Source organism: Phycodurus eques, chromosome 2 (assembly GCF_024500275.1).
Source record: "Phycodurus eques isolate BA_2022a chromosome 2, UOR_Pequ_1.1, whole genome shotgun sequence".
NCBI lineage: Eukaryota > Metazoa > Chordata > Actinopteri > Syngnathiformes > Syngnathidae > Phycodurus > Phycodurus eques.
Genome location: NC_084526.1, coordinates 42,290,681 through 42,312,032, shown reverse-complemented (window position 1 = coordinate 42,312,032; position 21,352 = coordinate 42,290,681). Strand labels below are relative to the sequence as shown.

General features: G+C 41.4%; 1 protein-coding gene across 2 annotated transcripts; it reads right to left on the bottom strand.

Moving 5' to 3' along the window:
* Positions 1 to 5,294: 5,294 nt before the first annotated feature.
* Positions 5,295 to 20,667, bottom strand: tmod2 (tropomodulin 2). 2 transcript variants are annotated; one of them, XM_061670850.1, is made up of 10 exons: positions 20,582 to 20,667; positions 13,608 to 13,825; positions 13,301 to 13,457; positions 9,544 to 9,666; positions 9,196 to 9,270; positions 8,310 to 8,440; positions 8,106 to 8,213; positions 7,886 to 8,029; positions 7,667 to 7,811; positions 5,295 to 6,308 (listed from the first exon to the last, which is right to left on the bottom strand). In XM_061670850.1, exons 2-10 carry the CDS (start codon positions 13,731 to 13,733, stop codon positions 6,277 to 6,279), a joined length of 1,041 nt encoding a protein of 346 aa, XP_061526834.1. In that variant the 5' UTR covers positions 13,734 to 13,825; positions 20,582 to 20,667; the 3' UTR covers positions 5,295 to 6,276. The 2 variants fall into 2 exon arrangements, with proteins under 2 accessions (XP_061526834.1, XP_061526833.1); XM_061670849.1 differs by lacking the exon at positions 20,582 to 20,667 and adding an exon at positions 14,000 to 20,524.
* Between the last annotated feature and the right edge of the window lie 685 nt (positions 20,668 to 21,352).

Genomic DNA, 21,352 nt, shown 5'->3' with positions numbered 1-21,352 from the left:
ACACCCTGAACTGGTTGCCAGCCAATCGGAGGGCACATAGAAACAAACAACCATTCGCACTCACAGTCACGCCTACGGGCAATTTAGAGTCCCCAATGAATGCATGTTTTTGGGATGTGGGAGGAAACCGGAGTGCCCGGAGAAAACCCACGCAGGCACGGGGAGAACATGCAAACTCCACACAGGCGGGGACGGGGATTGAACCCCGCACCTCAGAACTGTGAGGCTGACGCTCTAACCAGTCGGCCACCGTGCCGCCTGTCAGATCTCATTTTCAATTTAATAATTATTATTGCATTTTTTAAAGAAGTTGCGCCACATTTTACCTCATGACAAGTACATCTTATCAACGATACTTTTTAAAAATCCTTTTTACTAGCATCTGTAGTCCATTTTGTATTTAACTGCAGCGCTAACTTATTTTTTTTATTATTTTCTTAATTATTAAGTTTGAAATGTTGTGTTTCTTTATTGACATTTTTTTTTACACGTATACCTGTAGTCTTTAACTACGTGAAGCACTTGAAAAGTGCTCCACTGAAATGCACTGACCTACCGGTATTATTGACCTACTTAGTTACGTCCACGACTTACAAGTTCAATTCGCTCCGAACTAAAAACATTCGTATCGTAAATCATCTTTCCCAATTGAAATGAATGAAAATGCCATTAATCTGTTCCAGTCCCCCTAAAAACACCAACAAAAAATGGAACATGTTTTAAAATAAGACAATTAGAGTATGTGATTAAAGTATGTGACATTGACATTGTATACATTCTGCTGTGCATGCCTCGGCCACCAGGGGGCAGTATGATGCAGACCTACATCATAAAGGAAGAAGAGTGACACAGCAAAAGTGATTTAGTCAGCTCCAGTAATATAAGTTGTTTTTGACAGAGGATAAGGAATTTACAGTATATCGCTGGTGTCGGGCCAAAACCTTGCATGTCCGAATTTGGTCAGTCATATTTTTTTAAAAAATCAATACTATTGGTCAGTCCCCACATGGGTATGTTAAATTTTCAAGTTATCGACCAATATGAAGTGTTGAAAATGTCTTGCTCTCTTTGACGATGCAATGTTAATGGCTCAACAAATGTGCTATTTTTCTTTTGTTTCTTGAGAAGCGATGGTTTTGAAGATCCGGGAATTCCGCCCAACGCCAGCGATATGCATGTTTTCTTTTTTATGTCTTTATTTTGACAGGACAGTGCACAATAAAGAACATGTTCAGAATATACAGACAATCTATATAATAAAAAAAAAACAAATAACTAGCTTTAAAACATAAATAAACTAGCTTTGACGTAGCGGATTTTTGCAAGTTATAAGGTCTGGTTAAATATTCAACACGTAATTGTCTTTTCATTATGTTTGAACTTGAACTGGGGAATGGCAATTAACAGTTTAAAACAAACATTTGGCCTCTTTTAGTACTGTTTACTACCTTTTGCTTGTTGTGAAGTTTGTGGCCAGCTCGTAACTCAAACTTTTGCTCGCAACTCAAGACAACAAAAAAGCGTACGAACCGCGGTTCGTACTCGAAAAAAACCGGATAAATCGTGTCACTCGAGTTGCGGTAAATAGATAGGTCGATAGATTTGCAGCTTCCACTGTCTCATATGAACTGGGGGAAGTAATGAATATTTGATTGTTTCTCGATACGAGCCTGTACTGCAGCTCAAGGGACCAGCGGGTCGGTTAATCATTGCAGAACCGCAGGCGAAAGACCCGTCGTCGAACCGCTCGATAACGAGGTAGTTACGGGGACTTTGAGAACCGATATGTCGATGTTCACCTGACATTTTCATGAATGATATCAATATTGCCGTTGCCTGCTGTCCCTATTTCCGCTTTGCCTGCTCCGTGAATATTTATAACACAAACGAATCGCCCAAATTCACTTCATTAGTTTTACGTCCTGAATTAATTTCGTCAGAAGTTAGAGAAGGGATGGTCCTTTATTCGAATCCAAGTGGTTGCACACAATGATGAACGCCCTGCACTGGATGATGCTGACGAAATGTGCTGATGTCTTATTCACCTGGAGCACAAAGAGAGCAGGTGCTGCTTTGGGATGCAAACAATGAAATCTAATTTGCCCCGGGGGGAAATACTGGGTTACAACACTCATGATGGTCAAATAGTGAATCTATTACATTTGATAAGCATGCAGAAATCTCACTTGCTGACATTTTCAAATGGAAATCAGCTGTTATGCATATATACGGGTACAAACAGACCAAAGGAGGCAACTTGTACTCATTAATAATTTACGACGGTGGGATCACGCTACCATTGAGTGAGCTGCATACTGACCCATTTTATATATATTTATATATATATATATATATCGCAACTGCGACAAAGTACTGTATGTTATAAAGAGCTAACAATGAGGCACATTAGTGGTGAACCCATGGTAGAACAACCGAGGAGGTCTGCTCAGCTGGCAATAAGCATTGTATCAGCCGCCTTCTTAGATAAAAGAGGAACAAGGGAGGAGGAGTAGGAGCATGATGAGTCATAGTCACCACGTTACCATGACGACAATCTCCCCAGCTGCCTCCCGATCAGCCGCAGATGTCGACGGCTGAGATTTAGCACTCGGTGCAATATCCGTCGATGCGTCTTTGTCACGGCAGTGCCAGACATCACGGGCCTGGCGGTTACTGTAATGCTCGGAAGCTGGGATTCTCAACTGGCGGCTGGGGACCCAGAAGTGGGTCGCGGACCCCTAACGGACGAGTCGCAGGCAGGTAGTAAAAAATCGCAGGAGGGCCTCGACATGTCGTATTTCGAGGGTACGAATGGCAAGCAATGAACTAGTTTGAGCAGTGGCATAAGAATATGTGGTCACGCGGCACGAGAGGGCACGCTCAGTTAGCGCCATGTTTACTGTTTTTCATTGGGTTCTTTATTTTTTTAAAATTCATACAGATATTTACTGTAATTATGACTTTACTGCTGTGTTATTGTAAATTAGTGGCGGTGTATGACATCGTAAAGCCATAGCCTTGTCTAATAGAGAAAAAAGTGCTTTGCTGCTATCTTGTGGCGTCCATAGGCCATTGCAAGCCATTTTCGATTGACATTCATTCCTTGCGAATTTTAGTAATTCACTTTGAATTTCCTAGTATTCCCATCAGTTCCCCATAATGAATGTTGCTGCGGCAGCTTAATCTGAGTGGATAATAATTAAATGATCAAATCAATTTGGTTGCCTTTCTAGTTTTATACCATGTGAATGCAACGTTGCGAAGTTTTAGTTAGGACTCAGACCAACCGTCCACCAGTTGGTCTCCTCCGACCCCTTCTGGATCCTTGAGGTACTACAGTTTAACTAATTGTCATTTTCTTTCAACCTCTAGAAGGCGCAGTTTCTTTCTTTTTCTTTTATCTGACTAGCTTTTAAATAACATGCGGTTTAAGCATTTGGGAAACAGTGCATTGTGTCCGTGCTTTTTTCTACGTCTAACATTTTTTAAATATTTTATTTATATGACCATTCCACTGCTTTGTTTGTATAGTTTATTTTAGAGGGCCGTTTACCCATAAATATTCATCATGATAGCTCAAGGGATAAAGGGGATCCTTTTAAATACATACATACATACATACAATAATGTTTACATTTTCAAGAATGCACCTTGTAACTACATCCTCACAATAGGATTTATAGTAGTTTTACTAAAGTCAGCAGTGATGACTTTAAAACATGTACAGTATGGAAAAGAAGTATGTACATGAAGGAACTCCAAATTACGTTTTTCCACTGAGTGCATTGTTCAAGGTTTGCGCATCAAACCGACTGCACGCCACCTGGTGACCTAGTTCTCTTTTTGGAAACACGTCTGTCACTTGCATTTTTTTTCTTTACAACAGCTCAACGCCACGAGGATGAAGTCATACATGGGAATGACATCATCTCGCAGGCATGCGCAAACGATCACAGAAACTGGATTTGATTTAAGGCTGCACAGGAACACCAGCGAGCGCACCACCCAAACCAAAGGGCCCACAAAAAGAAATTCATTACTGGCATTATCAACTAGTTAGAAATCTTAACGAGCAAACAAAACAAAAAAAAAATAGCGACTAGACTTGCGTGTAAAAACATTTATTGTTGAAGATATCATATATTCAACAGTGCGTTTCACCAATCTTTTTTTTTTTTTTTTCTGTCTTAATGTTGAGTGGGCACCTGTTATTTTAACATAATGTACAAAAAAAAAATATATTTGCCACAGTAGTTGTGCAAAGCTGTGCTGTACACACCTTGCATTTGAGATGCCATTTTACAATTCATATACACCAGTCACAGATAATCGACAAATGCCACCAAAGAAGCTGCACGTGAGCTGTCCGCTCTGTGAATGAAGTGAAAAGACAAAGAGGACGTGAGCGTGGATGAAGCGCGCGTGCAAAAGAACCCAACGCACACGGCTCAGATAATCAATCATGTCAAAGGAATGTGCTAGTTGAAGTTAAAATAGATCGCGCTCAATAGAAACGTTTGAACAAGATGTCATGCCAGAAAAGGCAACCTGTGCCACAATGACAGTTTAACCGTGGCTTTCGTGCTCAGACCAATCTTGCTGCAGCAGAACTATGTTGAAGTGAGTCGAGGAGGTTCATTAACACAGTAGTGCTTTGCATCCCTCGGGTGGCAGCTATAGGCAATTGTAAACCTTTACTGGGGAGGTGTCAATTGTGTATTTTCAAGGGCAGGGGTCACCAACAGATTTATAGTACTGGGACTATTACTGTTGTTGATACGGCTGTCGTCGTGCCCATCGATCTCTCGTCGCTTTTGACTTGAGTGTTGCATTTCAATATTTCCCCTTTTCCTACCTTGCCCGATCATTCTTGATAATTACAGTGACGAATCATTAAAATGATCGGTCTTCACGTGATAACAAATAAAGGTAATTTGCGCAAATTTGTTATTTCAGAAGTGTGCATCACAATAAGCCCTTTGCACTCATCATTCATCAGTACCAAAGTAGCGCTGAGTGTTAAAGAGGTTGGTGACCCTTTTCTCAGGAATAGCGGGGAAACACCCTCTTTCACGTACATACACATTTAACGGGCTTCCTTTGTTGTGTCACGTCGTATTGACTGTTTTACCTATAAATTATATCTCCCAAAAGATGAATAAAGCAATACTGAAGAAAGAAAAAGGCAAGCACAAGGAATGTTTAACAAAAAGCACTATGAGGAAGTGACCATTTAAGCCAAAACCTAGTCCAATATAAACACAAGGTCCAAAATGACACAAACGATCCATGTCTTGGTCTTTGGCATGGTTTAACATCACAGAACACATTTATGGCTTCGTCTGTTAAACCTCTTCACTTCTGAATGACATGAATATCCCGTTTACTTTATAGTTCCATTCAACGTTTACTCAGTAGAGTTAGTAGGATCGCCATTTGTTACAGGAGGTCGGGGAAACAAATCAGTTAAAATACAAGCATGGCAAAATCTAAAACATGATGCAGTGGTACTTTTGAGCAGATACACTATTGAACTAGAAGGGGCGAGTCAGCATTTATTAGGCTGACAGCAGCACATCATCAGCACTGACTCAACGCAACATGCTTTGCTCGCATGAATCGGAACACGCCGCCGTTGTGAGGTTTTACAAGACAGCGTCGATAAAAAATACAACAAACGCAGCCAACATGTGCCTTCACTTACGACTACTACAAAGTTGGTACATAGAGACAGGGAGCCGCGTGGATATTTAAGAGCTATGGAGGGTTGTTGTTTTTTGTTTTTTTTTAATAAAGGTACAGCAGACCTGCTCTGTGAGTGGCCGGTGTGACCTTGGTGTTCCATGAGATGATCCTGAATGTTAATGGTTAGTTCTAATCTGCTATGCAATATTAACAATTATTTATGTTCCATCAGTATAAAAGAAAAAAAGTAAAAGGTCAGGACAGATCGGTTCAAGGCTGAAACCAAGGAGCATGCTGAAATGGAAAGACTTTAAAACTAATTTGATTTCCACCTTCAATGACAGCATAATAATAATAATCATCATCATCATCATCATCATCATAATAAACGTATATATGGGAGAGAGGGACGTTTCATTCCAGTTATTTCTCTTCGTCTCAGATGTACGTTCTTGCTGAGTGCGCCTTGCCCCACAGTTTGGCACAAGACTTGTTCCACCCGTTGAGATGAGATCAGGGCATTGGTGGAAATGATTCCACATGGCGAGATGAAGCGACACGATTGGCTGGGATATGGACGGGACTCCGCCTCTACTGGTCCCCTTCCACTCGCCTCCTGCGGACTGCGGAGAAAGTAACACGTTTGTTATTCCTCCCGCAAAGGCTAAATGAGAGCAAAACAGAAAGATGACATGCTAAACTACAACTTGTTAGTTATCGGAGCAATGTGCGAGTCAGCACGTGGTTGAAAGTTCACACCCATTTCAAGACCGTGCATCGGTGAGTAAAGAACTAACTAAACCGGCACCGCTTTGATACACGGGACGCTGTTAATGCAGTGAATGATCCCCATGAACACTGTGAAAAGAAGTCACTGTTATCTCGCATTGACCACACGCATGCGCCAGACCTGTGCTACTGCAGCTCTGACAGGAGCAGGAACTAAAAGAGAAAGCAGATCATTGGTGCTGAGAATTTAACATCAGCCAAAAAACTACATTGCACTATCATTCCCTAATGGAAAGGTTGATGTCAAAAAGGAATCAGAGAGAAAACTAAATGGGAATATTGCAATATATATTCTCTCTTTTCATGGGACAACACTGAAGAAATAACACTTTGCCACAATCAGTGTACCGCTCGTTCAACAGTGTAAATGTACTCTCCCCTCAAAATAACTCAACCAGGGTCAGTCTCTTTCCAAAGATAGAATATCAATTACATAACATGTAGAGGAAACTTGTTATTTTAGAAGTGTGTATGAAACTGGTAGCCCTTCGCATTAATCAGTACCCAAGAAGTAGCTCTCATAAGAAGACGGCACATTTTCACTTCGGGGTGCACTCACTTTTGTTGCCAGTAGTTTAGACAATCATTTCTGTGTATTGTGTCACTTTAAGTGGAGTTACACTATAGCAAATTGTCATGTCTTCAGTGTTGCCCTAGGAAAAGCTAAAATATTTACCAAACTGTGAGGGGTGTACTCACTTAGGCGAGATAATGAATGCGTGGTTATTTATTATTTATTACAATTTTGTTTCAAGAGAGGATAAACACTTGCTTATGATCATGTAGGCAGCAAGAGAGACTGGCTCAATCCAGAATCTTCTACATTGGGAAACAATGAAGGAAGACGAATGCGATGTGGAAAAGGGTACTTCAGGAATAAAAGCAAAAGGACATCGTTTGCATGTTGGCAAGACGACAAGCGCTCAGCAAGCACATCGTGGAAATGACTAGAACTCTGTTGCAGCCCAATTTGATCACAACTGCGTGTTGATTTGCATCCATTATTTGAAATGTATCAAACAGAGCACAGGTTTGCTACTGTGTATTGACATGAAGGCAGATGTTTCCGCTGGGTACGTAACACTCCTTTTCATGACGCATCCGCCCGCCGACTTGATGTAATGAGCTGATTCCGCGCAGGTTGCAACACGTTCTCAAGTGTGGTTTATGTGCATGTGTTACGTAAACATACCCAGGTCGTTGTTCTTTGTGATGGCGGCGGCAGCTCGAGAGCGCGGTCCTTGCTTGGTGAAGTGGTAGCCGAACTTTACGATGCTGTTGTTCTCCTCCAACATTTTAGCTATTTCCATCTCTACATTGGTACCCAGCTGTTGCCTCTGAAATACACACGGAATTCACAAACTTCCTCGCTTGATCCTCTTATTAATTAGATTGCTGTGCTGTGTTTTACCTGGTTGTCAATTTTGATCTCTGTGAGTGTGTCATTGTCTCGCAGTGAGTCAATCAGCGACTGCATCCCAGCACCGGTGATGAAGTTGGACTCCAAGTTCAAACTTCGCAGCGTCTTGTTCTCCCTCAGCGCTTCGCTGAACGCCTGGAAGGGCAACATTTCAAAAGGTGAACGCAGGGCGTCTGTGCTTGATAAAAGCCCAGCTAACACTGTCCCTCACCACTGCAATGGGGTCGTTACTCCGTGTGGCTGCCATGCTGAACTTGTTCACGTGTGTGTTTTTCTCCATGGCTTTGGCAAAGTCTTTGAGAGTGGGGACGGGGATGTTCTGCATTAAAGAATAAACAAGGGGCATGGTGGAAGGTTGAACAAGTAGTTTGTATACCGACCCCTAATGCTCGTTGTTTCTGAATGAGTGTTGCACCTTAATGTTGTTCAGGTTGACCTCGGTTAGGGAGGCATCGTTGCTCTTGATCCTGTTCAGCGTTTCTTCTACATTTGTGGGATTGGGTGGCTCGTCAAACACAGGGTTCATCTTCTCCCCTTTAACCACATCTTGGAAAAAAGCAACACACAGTGGCTGAATTTACCCTTTTGTACTCCAGAGAGTGAGTATCAGAATTCGATTCAATCTAATTCAAGTCACTTCACACGTGGAGCAGGTCTAGAACCGCACTCCTTCCAACTGAATCCAGCATGAGCAAGTACTGGGCAACCGAGGCAAAGAAAAACTCCCTCTAAGGAAGAAACCTCAAGCAGACCAAAGAAGTGTGGGGCAGCCATTTGCCCTGGCCGGTTGAGTTCAGAGAGTGAAAGAGGAGAGGAGCAGTAGACAGAGAGAGATTTCAGCTTGCCAATTGCACAAGCGACAATAATGTTGTGATGAGTAATGTCAACTCATTCACTGCCAGCTATTTTCAAAAGGAGAGTTCCACATATTGCCAGCTGTTACGGAGCATTATGACTGATCTTTCAAGACCCACAGAATGTTGTGTTCAGTGATAATATAACCGCCAAGCCTAGCAAAAGAGTACACTATCTTCTTTCACCAGAAAAAAAAAAAATAATTGTTTCCAACTTTTTCCATTCCTTAGTGATCAGCAGGAGAACATAGGTTGGTTGGGTTTACCAAAAACAATGGTTTCTGACCAAAATGGCAGTGAAAACTAGTTTTTGTGAAAAGAAAAACGCCAAGCAGTACACCGACTTTGACGCTGACGGCAGTGAATGAGTTAATGGTATAAATATGACAAAATAATTGTAGGTGCAGTGGAAGTGTTGTGTTTTTTTTTTTTTTTCATTTCACATACTGTTGTAGCTCTCTTTCGCTCCAGTTCCATCGTACATCTGATTGCTGGTTACAAGCGTGTGAACACCCAGGATTGCTGCAAACAAAAGGAGGCACATGAGGGTCCGCATTCACACACACACACACACACACACACACACACACACGAGACTTCAAATAAAAGTTCATCTGAGGGGCATTCGGGGATGAGTGGGAGAATCTCGGTATGATTTAAACAAGTAGAAGACAAAAAAAGCTGGAGTCATGAGTGTGAGAGCTAGAGGAGATTGTGTTTAGCTGTGCTAGCAGAGGCAGATTCTCTGTTTTGCTCCTTGAGCCTACACAAACATGAAGAATTAATTCCTCATACCTGCAAGATCACAGAGTTCTGTATCTGTGGCACTGCACAGGGCTTCCTCCAATTCCGGGTCAAGCTTTGTGACATTTTCCTGTTGTGTTTCTATTGGCTTCTGTTTAGGAATAAATACTTTGCCTAGGGATACAAATTGAAAGGGTTGAGGAAAGAGTGCGACAAGAAGGAGATGATTCACAGGGAAATCAACTGCTTGCCTAGCATGGGGATAATGGATACAAGCAAGTTAAAATCAAAGTTATGCATGCTACATATTTTTTCACAACCTCTCCATGACACCTGTAGCAGCCGAGGGGCTTATTCTCCAATAGGCTTAATGTTTCATTTCCCTCATGGGATGAATAAAGTATCAATCTAAAGTATCTTTCTTATTTAGCTTTGCTGCCAGAAGTAACATTGCAAATCATATTTCATACCATTCACTATTCATTTATATAACAAATTTCCACTCTGTGTGAGAAATGCTTCCTGCGCAGTTAACGTTATGCATATTCTATGTACAATCAATATTATAACAAACGTCCTATACACTGTGATAATATTATACACTGTGTGTATCCCTCGATCTACCAAGCTATGATCGGATCCTCTTGCCTTGTGCTACTATAATGTCATTGCATGACTATCACAATAATTCAAATCCCATTTGTTTTCGTTTGCCTCCATGACACGGCAAACGAGCACACAGCAGCAGCTTGAGGCCGTCACCAACTGACTGCTTCCTGTGCTCTCAGCAACAATATGGCATCATATTGCGAAACACACTCAAAATGTGTTTTACTTTCCTGAGATGTACAGGGATGTTACAAACAGCGAACATAATACTGTACTGACTTAATTCATTTAGCATTGTTTCTGGTAGTCAGTGGCAATATACTGATATGACTCACAGGGCTGTTACTATTTAAAATGTGACGTCAAAAAAGTTGGTCTGCATGTGGCGTTATGCTGCTACAACATTCCGCACCACAACACTCAAGCCAAATTAAGGTGAACAGTCAGGCGAGCATGGTAGTGCCATGGTAACCGGTTTGAAGGAAGAAGGGGGAAGAGGGAAGGAAGTCACGAACAATAAGTCAACTGTATTCTTGCCTGCGCTGCTGCGGTGCGTCACAGCCTGTGTGTGGATGCCAGCGCTACATGCCCGTGAAAAAAACAGGCACTTCTACTTGTTGCTCCCTGTAAAGTCAGTCAAGCCAATCAAAATTGCTCAGACTGGTCCCTGGTGGGGGTTCTGGCACTTCCTGAAGCCAACAAAACTGTAAATACAATCATCAGGCAGGCCCTATCCTGTGCCTGCTCATTTGGAGAAATAGACATTTGGAGATGCGGCTTGTGGTACCAAAATCCAAATAATCCCACTTTAAAATACATTGTGGATTCAGTTACGAAAATGCAAAAGGAAACCACAGATATGATTCACATCCCAAGGAATCCTGATGCTAGACATGGGGGAAAAAAATAGGGTACGTCTTCCAGTAAGTGAAACTAATTATTTACATTACATGGCAGTTGTCAGAGTTAAAAATCCTCAAGAAGTGTACGATGTTAATCTCCGCAAACAAACCTTAAACCTACGTGGTTGGAATCAAGAGAAATGAATTCTGAGCTGAAATTCAAGAGAAAAAGGACAGCAAAAACAAGACAGATTATAAGAAAGTAATAAGAAGGCTTGATACCCTTTGCAGCTGTTTCCAGCGCACTTAAGGTTGTTTGTTTTAATTTATCAGTAGGGGGTGAAAAGAAGAAGGGGAAGGGAATCTGCAACATTCCACGTAATTACCGCAATGAACCAAGTTTTCCATGTCGTCATAGTACTTCGACACATACACATATGAGACGCATTACGGCTAACAGGCCAGTGCGGGTTCAGGGTGGATGTCGAGATGTCATCTTGACAGTTCCGCTTTATTAACTGAGAGAATATTTGAATTTTTTTAAAGATCCCGACAAGGGAAACTCCTTTGGATGGTGCTAGTTATTACTCCACTGAAGTAGGGACGATAAACGCAACACTGTTTCATAGTTTGCTGCCACTCCCTCGTCTGCTATACTGCTTTCCCACTATGCTGTCCTGGAAAACTCTTCATAAACGTGTCGGGGACGTGGTTTCTTTCAGCTAACAACTGTCATTACGGCGCAGGATTATTACATGATAGTAATACTAAAGGTTAATGACTAGTGGGTTGATTCAAATACTCCGGTTTCTTTCTTTACTTTGGGTAAGCAATTTTATGACATGACTGCTGCAGCAATATCTCTGGTGTTTGTTCACCAAAGTGTGAATCTGCAACCAAACACTATATAGGATATCTATTTCTCAGTGACATGTCAAAACTGTCTAGTTGAGTAAGCCACTGCCATTGATATATTATTAAAGTGTACGATTTGCAAAGCAACTCTTTTCCCCCCCCACTCGCTATTTACGTTGACAGTAACGAATTACAGGTCATTGTCCAACAAATGAAAAATCTAGTTTTAGTTTTTAAAACTATCTATAGCCGCCTGGTTACGTCCTGGTCGCAGTTTTTTGGGGGGGTTAAGAAACCGCTTTTCCTTCCATAAAAAAACGGTTTCCAAAACGCTTCTTTTTGGTTTAAAATGGCTTACTTTAAGCAGGATCCTTTGCCGCATCGTGGCCGTGGTCTGTTTTGCGTCGGTCTCTGTGCCGTACAATGTATAAATGGCTTGGCTGGCTGGGAGCATCGGCTTCTACTACCCAGCAGCAGCTGCAATCACCTGCCATGATGTGTTGAATGAATGTTGCACAACTTTAGCAAATTCATCTGCTGTGGTTGCAGTCTGCCTTGAACATCCGCGCAGGTCCTCAGACACGGCCATCGGACGCCTCGTTTCCGCCGAGATTATCGTCTCGGAGGAGACGCTCTGTGATCGGCTACAGTAGTTACCGTACAACTTACCACATGCACAGGGCCGTCGAAGAGGGGGGTCTTGAGCCTTTTGGGGTACCCTGGCTGTCTGGCAGGGGGTACCAACCCCAACAAATCCCAAATATGTGAAATAAACTTTGACCCACCCACTCCTTTGTGTCTGTATATAAGTATTACATTGCTGCCTGTTGGTCAAGGCGCTCACTCACACCAAAAGGAGCACAATGTAGGGCTTGAACAGATTCACGGCATTTTCATTCATTACAACGCTGAAAGATGGTTTGAGTGTATTCTGAGTTATGAGTGCAATCACAGCGTAAAGTCAAGGCATAACTGCACTACTTTCTAGAATTTAGACGAAAATAGAGTTCACAGTCCTACATCCTTTGAAAGCCTTTTCTTTCGGCTCAAACTTATGTACACTGGTGGTGCTCCCCCGTACTCCGGGCATCATGTTGCATAAGAGCATCTGAGCAGGCAAGCATCAGCAATACTTGCAAAGACAGCAGCAGAGTAATTACAGCTGTATGACTCAACTGCATTACTACTACAGTCACAAACCCACTCTGATGCACACCAGCTCTCCATTCCAGTTTACATTATGAATAACATGCTATCAACAGAGTTAACGTCCTTTCCGGTGGTTTTGGAGTTTCATTGTCATGGAGATAAAGACGATGGCTGCTGTAGTCAAGTGTGCTTTGCATTCTGTGAGGAGTTCTTTTAAGAGAGAGGGCTGGGAAGTACATGCAAGCGTATTTTGAACTGACAGCTCCCCACTATCATGTTGTTCAACTGTATGTGGCTTTTTTGCATGACCATATATTGTGAGATGGATTCATATGGCTCAGCTTCACACACACCTTTCTTCTCTCCAGTGAACGGTACAATGTCCTCTCTGTCCTTATGCTCGACGGCTTCCTTCTCCAGGTATTTGAGGAGCCGCTCTCTGTCAAAGGTTCCTGTGTCTTGTTTTGTCGTTTGGTTCTTCTGACGCAAACCCGCCGGAAGAAGAGCATTCTAGGAGGGACCAAAGACACGCATTAGAAACAACAATCACGTAGGCTGTTCTGAACCATACAGTAGACTGGATTGCTGAGTGAATTAAAATACATTCAATGTTATATGAGGAATGGCCCCCTCCTCCTACAATGATCACTGAACTCTGACCTCTGGGTCCATATCCTCCAGTGCTGTCTCCAGCTGTTTGAGCTCATCCGCCGACAGACTGTTAAGGATCTCATCTTCATCCAGATCCTTGTACTTGTCCATGTCCTTTTTGAATGACAACGTCATGATGCTCGCTGTTGCTTGCCAGACCACACGGAACAGCAGACTGCAGCCCCACTTTAATGTCTCGGCCTTGTCGCTCCACAGCAGAGAAAAGGCTATATGAAGATTCAAACAAAGTGCACAAACAATACAACATACTGTTTCTGTCAGTTGGAATACGAATAAAATATTTTTTTCATTGCCCTTGCGATCGATCGAGTCCTATGAATTCTGCTTAGCAACTCGTGGTTGGACAATTGTGTGATGTGATGATAAAAAAATGGATTTACCAATTGTAACTGCAATTATGCAACAGTAACAACTTTATTTCAGTTATGGCGTCAGTCTGTCCGTCTTCTATCCCGTTTATCCTCATTACGATCACGGGTGAGCAGAGGCCTATCCCAGCTGCCTTTGGACAAGAAATTCACACTCTCATTCACACCTATGGTCCATTTGGGGTCGCCATCCTCACGTTCCACACTAGAATATTTGTGACTTTGTATGTGGCGTAGTTGGGTGCTAGCCTGGTGAGTGACCTCGGCATCATGAAGAGTGACTCTGTTCTACTTGTTGGGGCATTTTCCCTTTGATTTTGTCTTCATCAAGTCAAATGCATGTTCAATAGGATACAGGTCAGGTGATTAACTAAACCATTCCATGAAATTCCACTTCTTTGCCTTAAAAACACTTTCGCAGTATGCTTTGAGTCATTGTCCATCTGCACTGTTAATACCGTCCAATGGGTTCTGAAGCATTTGGCTGAAAATGCATAGATATTGCCCGCAGCACTTCTGAATTCATCCTGATGCTTTTGACAGCAGTCACATCATCAATAAATAAAAAAGGAACCAGTTCCATTGGTAGCCATCCATGATCATCTCATCATGGAACAGCTGAGCAGCTGTCCCATTACTTTTGGTCCCTTAAAAAGTGGTAGACACAATTCTAAACTGTTATCATTCCTACACTGTTCAAGGTGAACAGTGTAGGAATATCTTAAAGTCTCTAAAGTATATCTTGTTTGTTTCATTTCAAATTCATTGTGGTGTTTTTTTAGAGCCAAAAAGATGACAATTATGTCAACGTCCCAATAGTTATGGACCTGAGTGGAAGTAGTAATGGGAAAAATATTACTTCTGTATTTTTCCGAATAGTATTTACTGGTATCTAAGTGGATGCCTCACCCGTTCTCTTAAAAATGCCAGAAAATCTAATGAAGTCTTTCTGTAAAAGAGGCCAATGTTGATCTCATCCTTGTGAAATAATAGTTGATCACAGCTGGGCTGCACATAAAGCTGTGCAATGATGCAACACACAGCTGGAACAAAGAAACATCCATCCGTTTTCTTTACCGCTTATCCTCACTAGGGCCGCGGACTGCTGGAGCCTATCCCAGCTGACTGACCACTCCTGTGAAGACTGCTAACCCTCTCCGCTAAACTCAATGGGCTACTTCATTCAACTCCGAGACAAACCAAGTCTCTTATAATTTAACCTGATGCATAATCTTAAAACCACATGTGTCATCACAGGACTATTTCAGCTGTAACAGAAGTACGACTGACTGAATTAAAAGATGATGTGTCAAAATGATTAGTGAAGCTTAGTGAAGGAATTCGGGAGTGAGACAGTGAGTGTTGTCTCCTGTGAAAGTCCGTGATGAGACCTCAGTTTGCAGTTCACTTTCCCACGCCACAGATGGAACACAACATGACCTCATCATTTCCAGATTCCCCTGCAGTGGTCCACATCAAAGTTAGTCCGAGTAATAATCCCCCCCAAAAACTATAAGGACTTTTAACCATGAATTGTTCTTAATGGCTTTCTTGGGCTTTTTTTAACATTTTATTATTGAAGTAGAAAGTGAACATTAGGTAAGTGTTGCTACCTCTACATTACAAACGACTGCCCCCTCAACATAAATAAATTCAGAATTGTAAACACTCTTGACAGTAGAAAATAATAACAACTGTGAGGTTTAGCAAAAGATTATTTTAACCATTTCTGGCAGTTTTCCCGGAGCTGCCCGACCGAGTCAGTGATTTCTCCACTTCTGAGGGGTTTCCTCTTGAACACTCTCGTAGCTCGGTGCACCACTTGTGTGCTGTTCAGTTCCTTGACTCCACAATTCAACCTTTGTACTTCTCGAACTCTTCCCTTAGCCTGCTCCACTAAACCACCACAGCAAACACATTGTAGGCGAAATGTTAAGAGTCAAAGCAGGAGCATTTAGCGCCAGCAGATGAAGTTGAACTGAAATGTCAACACTGATGGCTTTAATCAACAGCAATAATACCACTCAGATAATATTAACTCAAATGTGTCAAGCTGCAATCCAATGCTTATGTAGGAATGCCATACTTAAGACCAGTGTTTTCCCAACACATATTTTAGCCAAAGCACATATTTTACATTACAAAATTCCCACGGCACACCAAACAAAAATAAATGGTCTCATTATCATCCCAAGTACATACTCAGTATGTGCGTTCCATGACTTAATTCTGCTATATTTGCGCAAGTGCAGTAAAAAGTTAAATACAACTGAATTGTACTTAACAAATGTACTGTACAGGATTTTAAAGAGAACGTTTAAGCCACTCTAACATTATGAACATTTAATTCAGTGATTCTTTCACTTCACACTCGAGGGAGTCCACGTACTACTGGTGGTAGTGGTACTGTACCACACTTTGAGAATCACTGATCTAGTGGAAGAGCAATTAATGGTTCCGCCTGTAACTATATGTCACTGGCATAAAAAGATTACCAAAAATACAGTATTTGTAGGTAATAAATTCTAATTCTCGGACCAATTAAATGAAATTGAATAATTTCCCGTAGCGCATCTGATGATCTCTCCCGGCACACTAATGCGCTGTGGCACGGTGGTTGGGAATCACTGCTTTAGACGGTTTCATCAAGTGGTACAGTATAGCAGTCCTCATAAAGTCTGTTCTGGCTTGTTTCAAAAATTATTTTTGAATTAAGCATCGCAATCAAAGTAATCTGAGTGCTGGATGTTTAGCCCTACTCGTGATAGCGTTGTACAATTAAGCCAATTCATAAAAATCTATAAAAGTGACTAAAAATGCTGTATTTTAACTGTGCAAGTTGACCACTTGCTAGCCTCCTGATTTTTGGAATGTTTTTGTTTACAAAAACTTCCACTTTAAAGGTCAGAGGACAAACATGTTATGGGGGCAGTTAAAATTCATATTTGCAATGTTTATATGTTATGTAACACATTCACGTCATTTCCAGCAAGTTGTCAACTATACTTGAGCTAAAAACTAGGTTTTTATTACGCCTATTGAGCACTCACCGAACATACTCGACGCTCGAGACACCGAGGTTTAGTTACTCTGTCCACCGCAAAGGCTAGCGGAAGTGACATTTCAGTTGCCAAAACATGGCGCCAGTCCTCCATGTTAACATAGATATTTGAATTCAACAGCCGTCAGTGGCATAGAATGAGTTAAGAACGGTTTTCACATGTTTGTGCTGCCGAGACTGAATATTTAGGTCTTTAATCACACGAATTGATGGGGGCGTGTGAGACCCTGAAGAACATGATTTACCGTACTAGAATAAAGTGTAATTTCACATCCACTGCAGTAGATGGCAGTCTATAGCTCTCTCTTTTGTACTTTCTTCAATGTTTATAAGGATTAGATTAGATTATCGTTTATATACAATGTTACATTGAAGTGTACTCGCGGGGGCTGCGGGTGGAGGGGTTTTTCTTCTTCCTGGGGGGGGTCGTAAGAGAAAACAATTGAGAAGCACTGATGAGCCTGAAATAACACTGTTTACAATATTATCCTCTTCTGAAAGCCAACACATTTCAAACAGCAGCCGCTAAGGCTCTGTAAAATCAAAAACTAATGGTGCGTGCAGACACTTATAAAAGGTGAAGGGTGAAGACACTGCACAAAGAGGATCCATTAGTTCAGTCTGATTAATTCCATTCTCCTTCTCATCTCTACTAATCCGTCAACACAAACACTGTAATCCAATAATGTTGCAAACCAGTCTACACAATTCATCTTGGTCACCTTGACCTTCCTGATGCTGACCTCGCAGTTAAATAACGGACACTTAAACATGCACATTATTAGGAGAGAAGACGGCAGAGCCACAAGTATTACCAAAAAAGAAACATCGCAGAAATGAACAAGGAAGTGCTGTCAGTCTAATTCCATTAATATAGCAGACCGCCCCAACATAAGACTATAGTTAGAACTATCCAGCTTCCTCATCCCACACACAGTGCTCTATTTCATTCCCACAATGTCTCCAATATGCTCCTGCCTCCACTATGCTGCACTGATGATGGCAGATTGTATGCAAATAGATATATGTATATTTGCCAAATACAGAGGTGAAAAGACATGTTATCTGAAATGTGTCTTTCCCAAAACAGATGTTTTGTTTTGCACATGCTCAGAAATAAGACACATTCAAATGAAAAATAAATAACCCTGTTCTCCTAAAGGTTTGGCAATGACAAGGCAGGAAATGGGGTGTTCCTCAAAATAATACTCATGATTGCATACTCCCCCGTTCAAGATGCGCACTGCAGACACATACTACATTATTACTGTACTGTGTACAATAAGAGAGTGCTTTCAGGGAGCTCCCAGTCTTTCAGCTTGGCCAAGACTGAAAACAGAAATGCATAGGAGTATAACACAAGTTCAACTTGAGAGACCGCTTTAAAATAAACTATACTAACCACCAGTAATGACAGTAGAACCTCAACATTTGAATGCTCTGCCCTAAAGGTGGTACAATTTGGAAACTGACCACCATTTTGGGGAGAGATGTGCCTCTAAATGCCAGAGCTTCTTTCATGGCTCTGATCGGCCAATTCTGTGAGAAATCGGTGTAAAAGACGCTGCAGTTTAAGCTTAATGGTAATGAGCTGTTCTTTAGCAGAATTCCGTTCAGTGTGTATAAATAACCACGCGACCAAACTCTTGCGAGGGATCATCACCAAAACATACATGGTAGGATAACTGAAGACTCTAAATTGCCCGTAGGTGTGAATGTGAGTGCGGATCGTTGTTTGTTTGTATATCCCCTGCGATTGGCTGGCAACCAGTTCAGGGTGTACCCCGCCTCCTGCCCGAAGATAGCTGGGATGGGCTTCAGCACTCCTGCAACCCTTGTGAGGATAAGCGGCTCAGAAAATGGATGGCTGGATGGAAATTAGCGAAGATGAGCAATCCAATTAGATCAACTCTCATTTACATCTCACATAATAACAAGAAATCCGATCGTCTCAAATGCAAGGCAGAAAAGACCAACTAGAATAGCTTGAAAAGGCACATTTTGGGCATTTCCAAACAAAATGATCATGCAAACCCAATACAAGGACATCAAAGATGATCTAAATGAAATTTTGAAAAAAAGGTGATGAAGGGGTCCTTTAAAGAAGGATTAAAGACGGTTACATTTTGACTCAGTAACAATACAGGTACAGTACAGTAGTAAAACTGCCCCAATTTATGCGTTTTTTTTTCAAATGACGATCCATTGCCAAGTGATTTTTGCTTAGTGTTTTAAGGCTAAATCTGAGTTACGAGCGAATAGGGCTGAAACGATTCGTCTAATAACTCGATAAAAAAGTCCAACCAAAATCTCTGCCTCACAGCTTCGCAGGGATTATTTTTCCATACGGGTGATATCAAGTGGCATGCAAGACAATCACTAAATTAAATGTTTACTGTGTATTGTTACAGTGTCTTAAACGTTTTTCTTTTTTTTTTATCAAGTACAGTACATTTGGTATTTAACTTTTAAGTACGATGCATTTGCATTTAACCTTTTGGAACTGATTGTTTTCAAACATTTGTTTATGTATGATTGCGCTTGGGTAAGTAACACTGTACGGAACATTTCAATGAGCAGGTTGCTTTCTCTCTTGGCCAAAAAAAAAAAAAAAAAAAATCCTATCTGCAGAGCCTGTTTATCTGCAATACAACACTGCATCGGATAGGTGCGGCAGGCAGTCGGTTTCGTCATAAATGTCATGTCAGCATGCATACTCCATGCGGGTACAACAGCTCTAAGATCTCCCAGCTGAAAGCTCACTTTCCCCAAGCAACCATGCACCAGAACACAATGGCCACACCCTGTCGACCAGACAGCCTACACCTAAAGTGAACTCACACAGCGAGAAAGTGGATAGGAATGTGTCCATAGATTCAACAACACCGTGAAAAATCATCTTGCAGCTAATTATTGGTAGTATGTAGTATTTCACACTAAGCCCTTTAGCGCTGTCAGTGTCATTGATGATGGGAGTCACCCTGGCTTCAAGCGTGAAACCATACTGACGTGTTTATACGCAACTAACTAACCGGATACCTTGTAACGAGTTATAATAAACGACGTGCCAAATGAACTACATGCAGTACGTTGCAAGGTATCCGAAAAAGTTGATGGTATTGTGTTATGAGCAACAACACGCCCGTTGATAGACAACGCGTGAATTGCATTCTGAGGGAAAGTTAACGTAAATGCAACCATTGGAAATACTTCCATTCATCGCCTGCCTATGTATAACATATACATACATATAATCCCGCCGACAGTTAGCATCCGTCATATTCTACAGGATACTGGAATAAGCAAATCCGCAGTTAAATGAAGCAGGAATTTTGTACATCCACTGAAACTTGGCATCTCATAGAAATAGCATGATAGCAGGCAGCTAGCAGGCTAACATCCGCTTGAAGCTAGCTCGTCCAGCTCCGAGCCACAAGTACAAGTGGCTGTTATTTATAGAACTCCAGTTGTTCCGGTAAACTCACCGATAAACACACGCGTTTTGTGAAACGCACGCCTCTCGGGCGTCTTACCTGGAGGGCGATGAGCGAGCGGACTTCCTTGTGGGAACGGTGTCTGACTGAGTGATTTCTAAACTCAGCCCAAGGGTGGTAACGCAGGCAAAAGAGAGAGCCGCAGGTTCACTGAATGACGTACACTTGAACCAATAGACATCGCAGTTACATGATTTTTAACCAATGGGGTGAAAGTACCAGCCCCCTAAGGGAAAACAATTATAATAATTACAGCGGAAATGAGCTGAAATATATAAAGCACAATCATGCGTTTCATTATGTTTACCAATTTAGCTGTGCCAACACTAAACCAAGAAAGATTAGTTTTGATGATGAGAAAAAAATATATATAATCTACTAATTATATATGTATGTAAAAATACAACGCACATTTCTTGAATAATTATTAAAATAATTTTGCAATAATCATCATAATAACACTTACGAGTCATTCAAGAATTGAAGAACTGAACAAGTTCTGAAATTTTTAATTATCCATGCACACAATACAGAGCCATGCACCTGCTTTGTAAATTACAGTTGTCGCGAGACAATATGTAACTCTCCTTCTTGTAGACCAATTTACATATCAAATATAACAGGTAAAACGAGTTTTAAATCAGTCTTTTGGGGTATGATTGTCTTTATTTGTCTTCCTTGTATTTGTTCAAACATTTCGTTTGATCATGGACATTTTTGTATTGTAACGCATTCAAGTCACTTTATTCCCATGAGCGGTAACAGTGCACATTCATACAAAAGCTGCTATCAGCTACAATATTAATATCA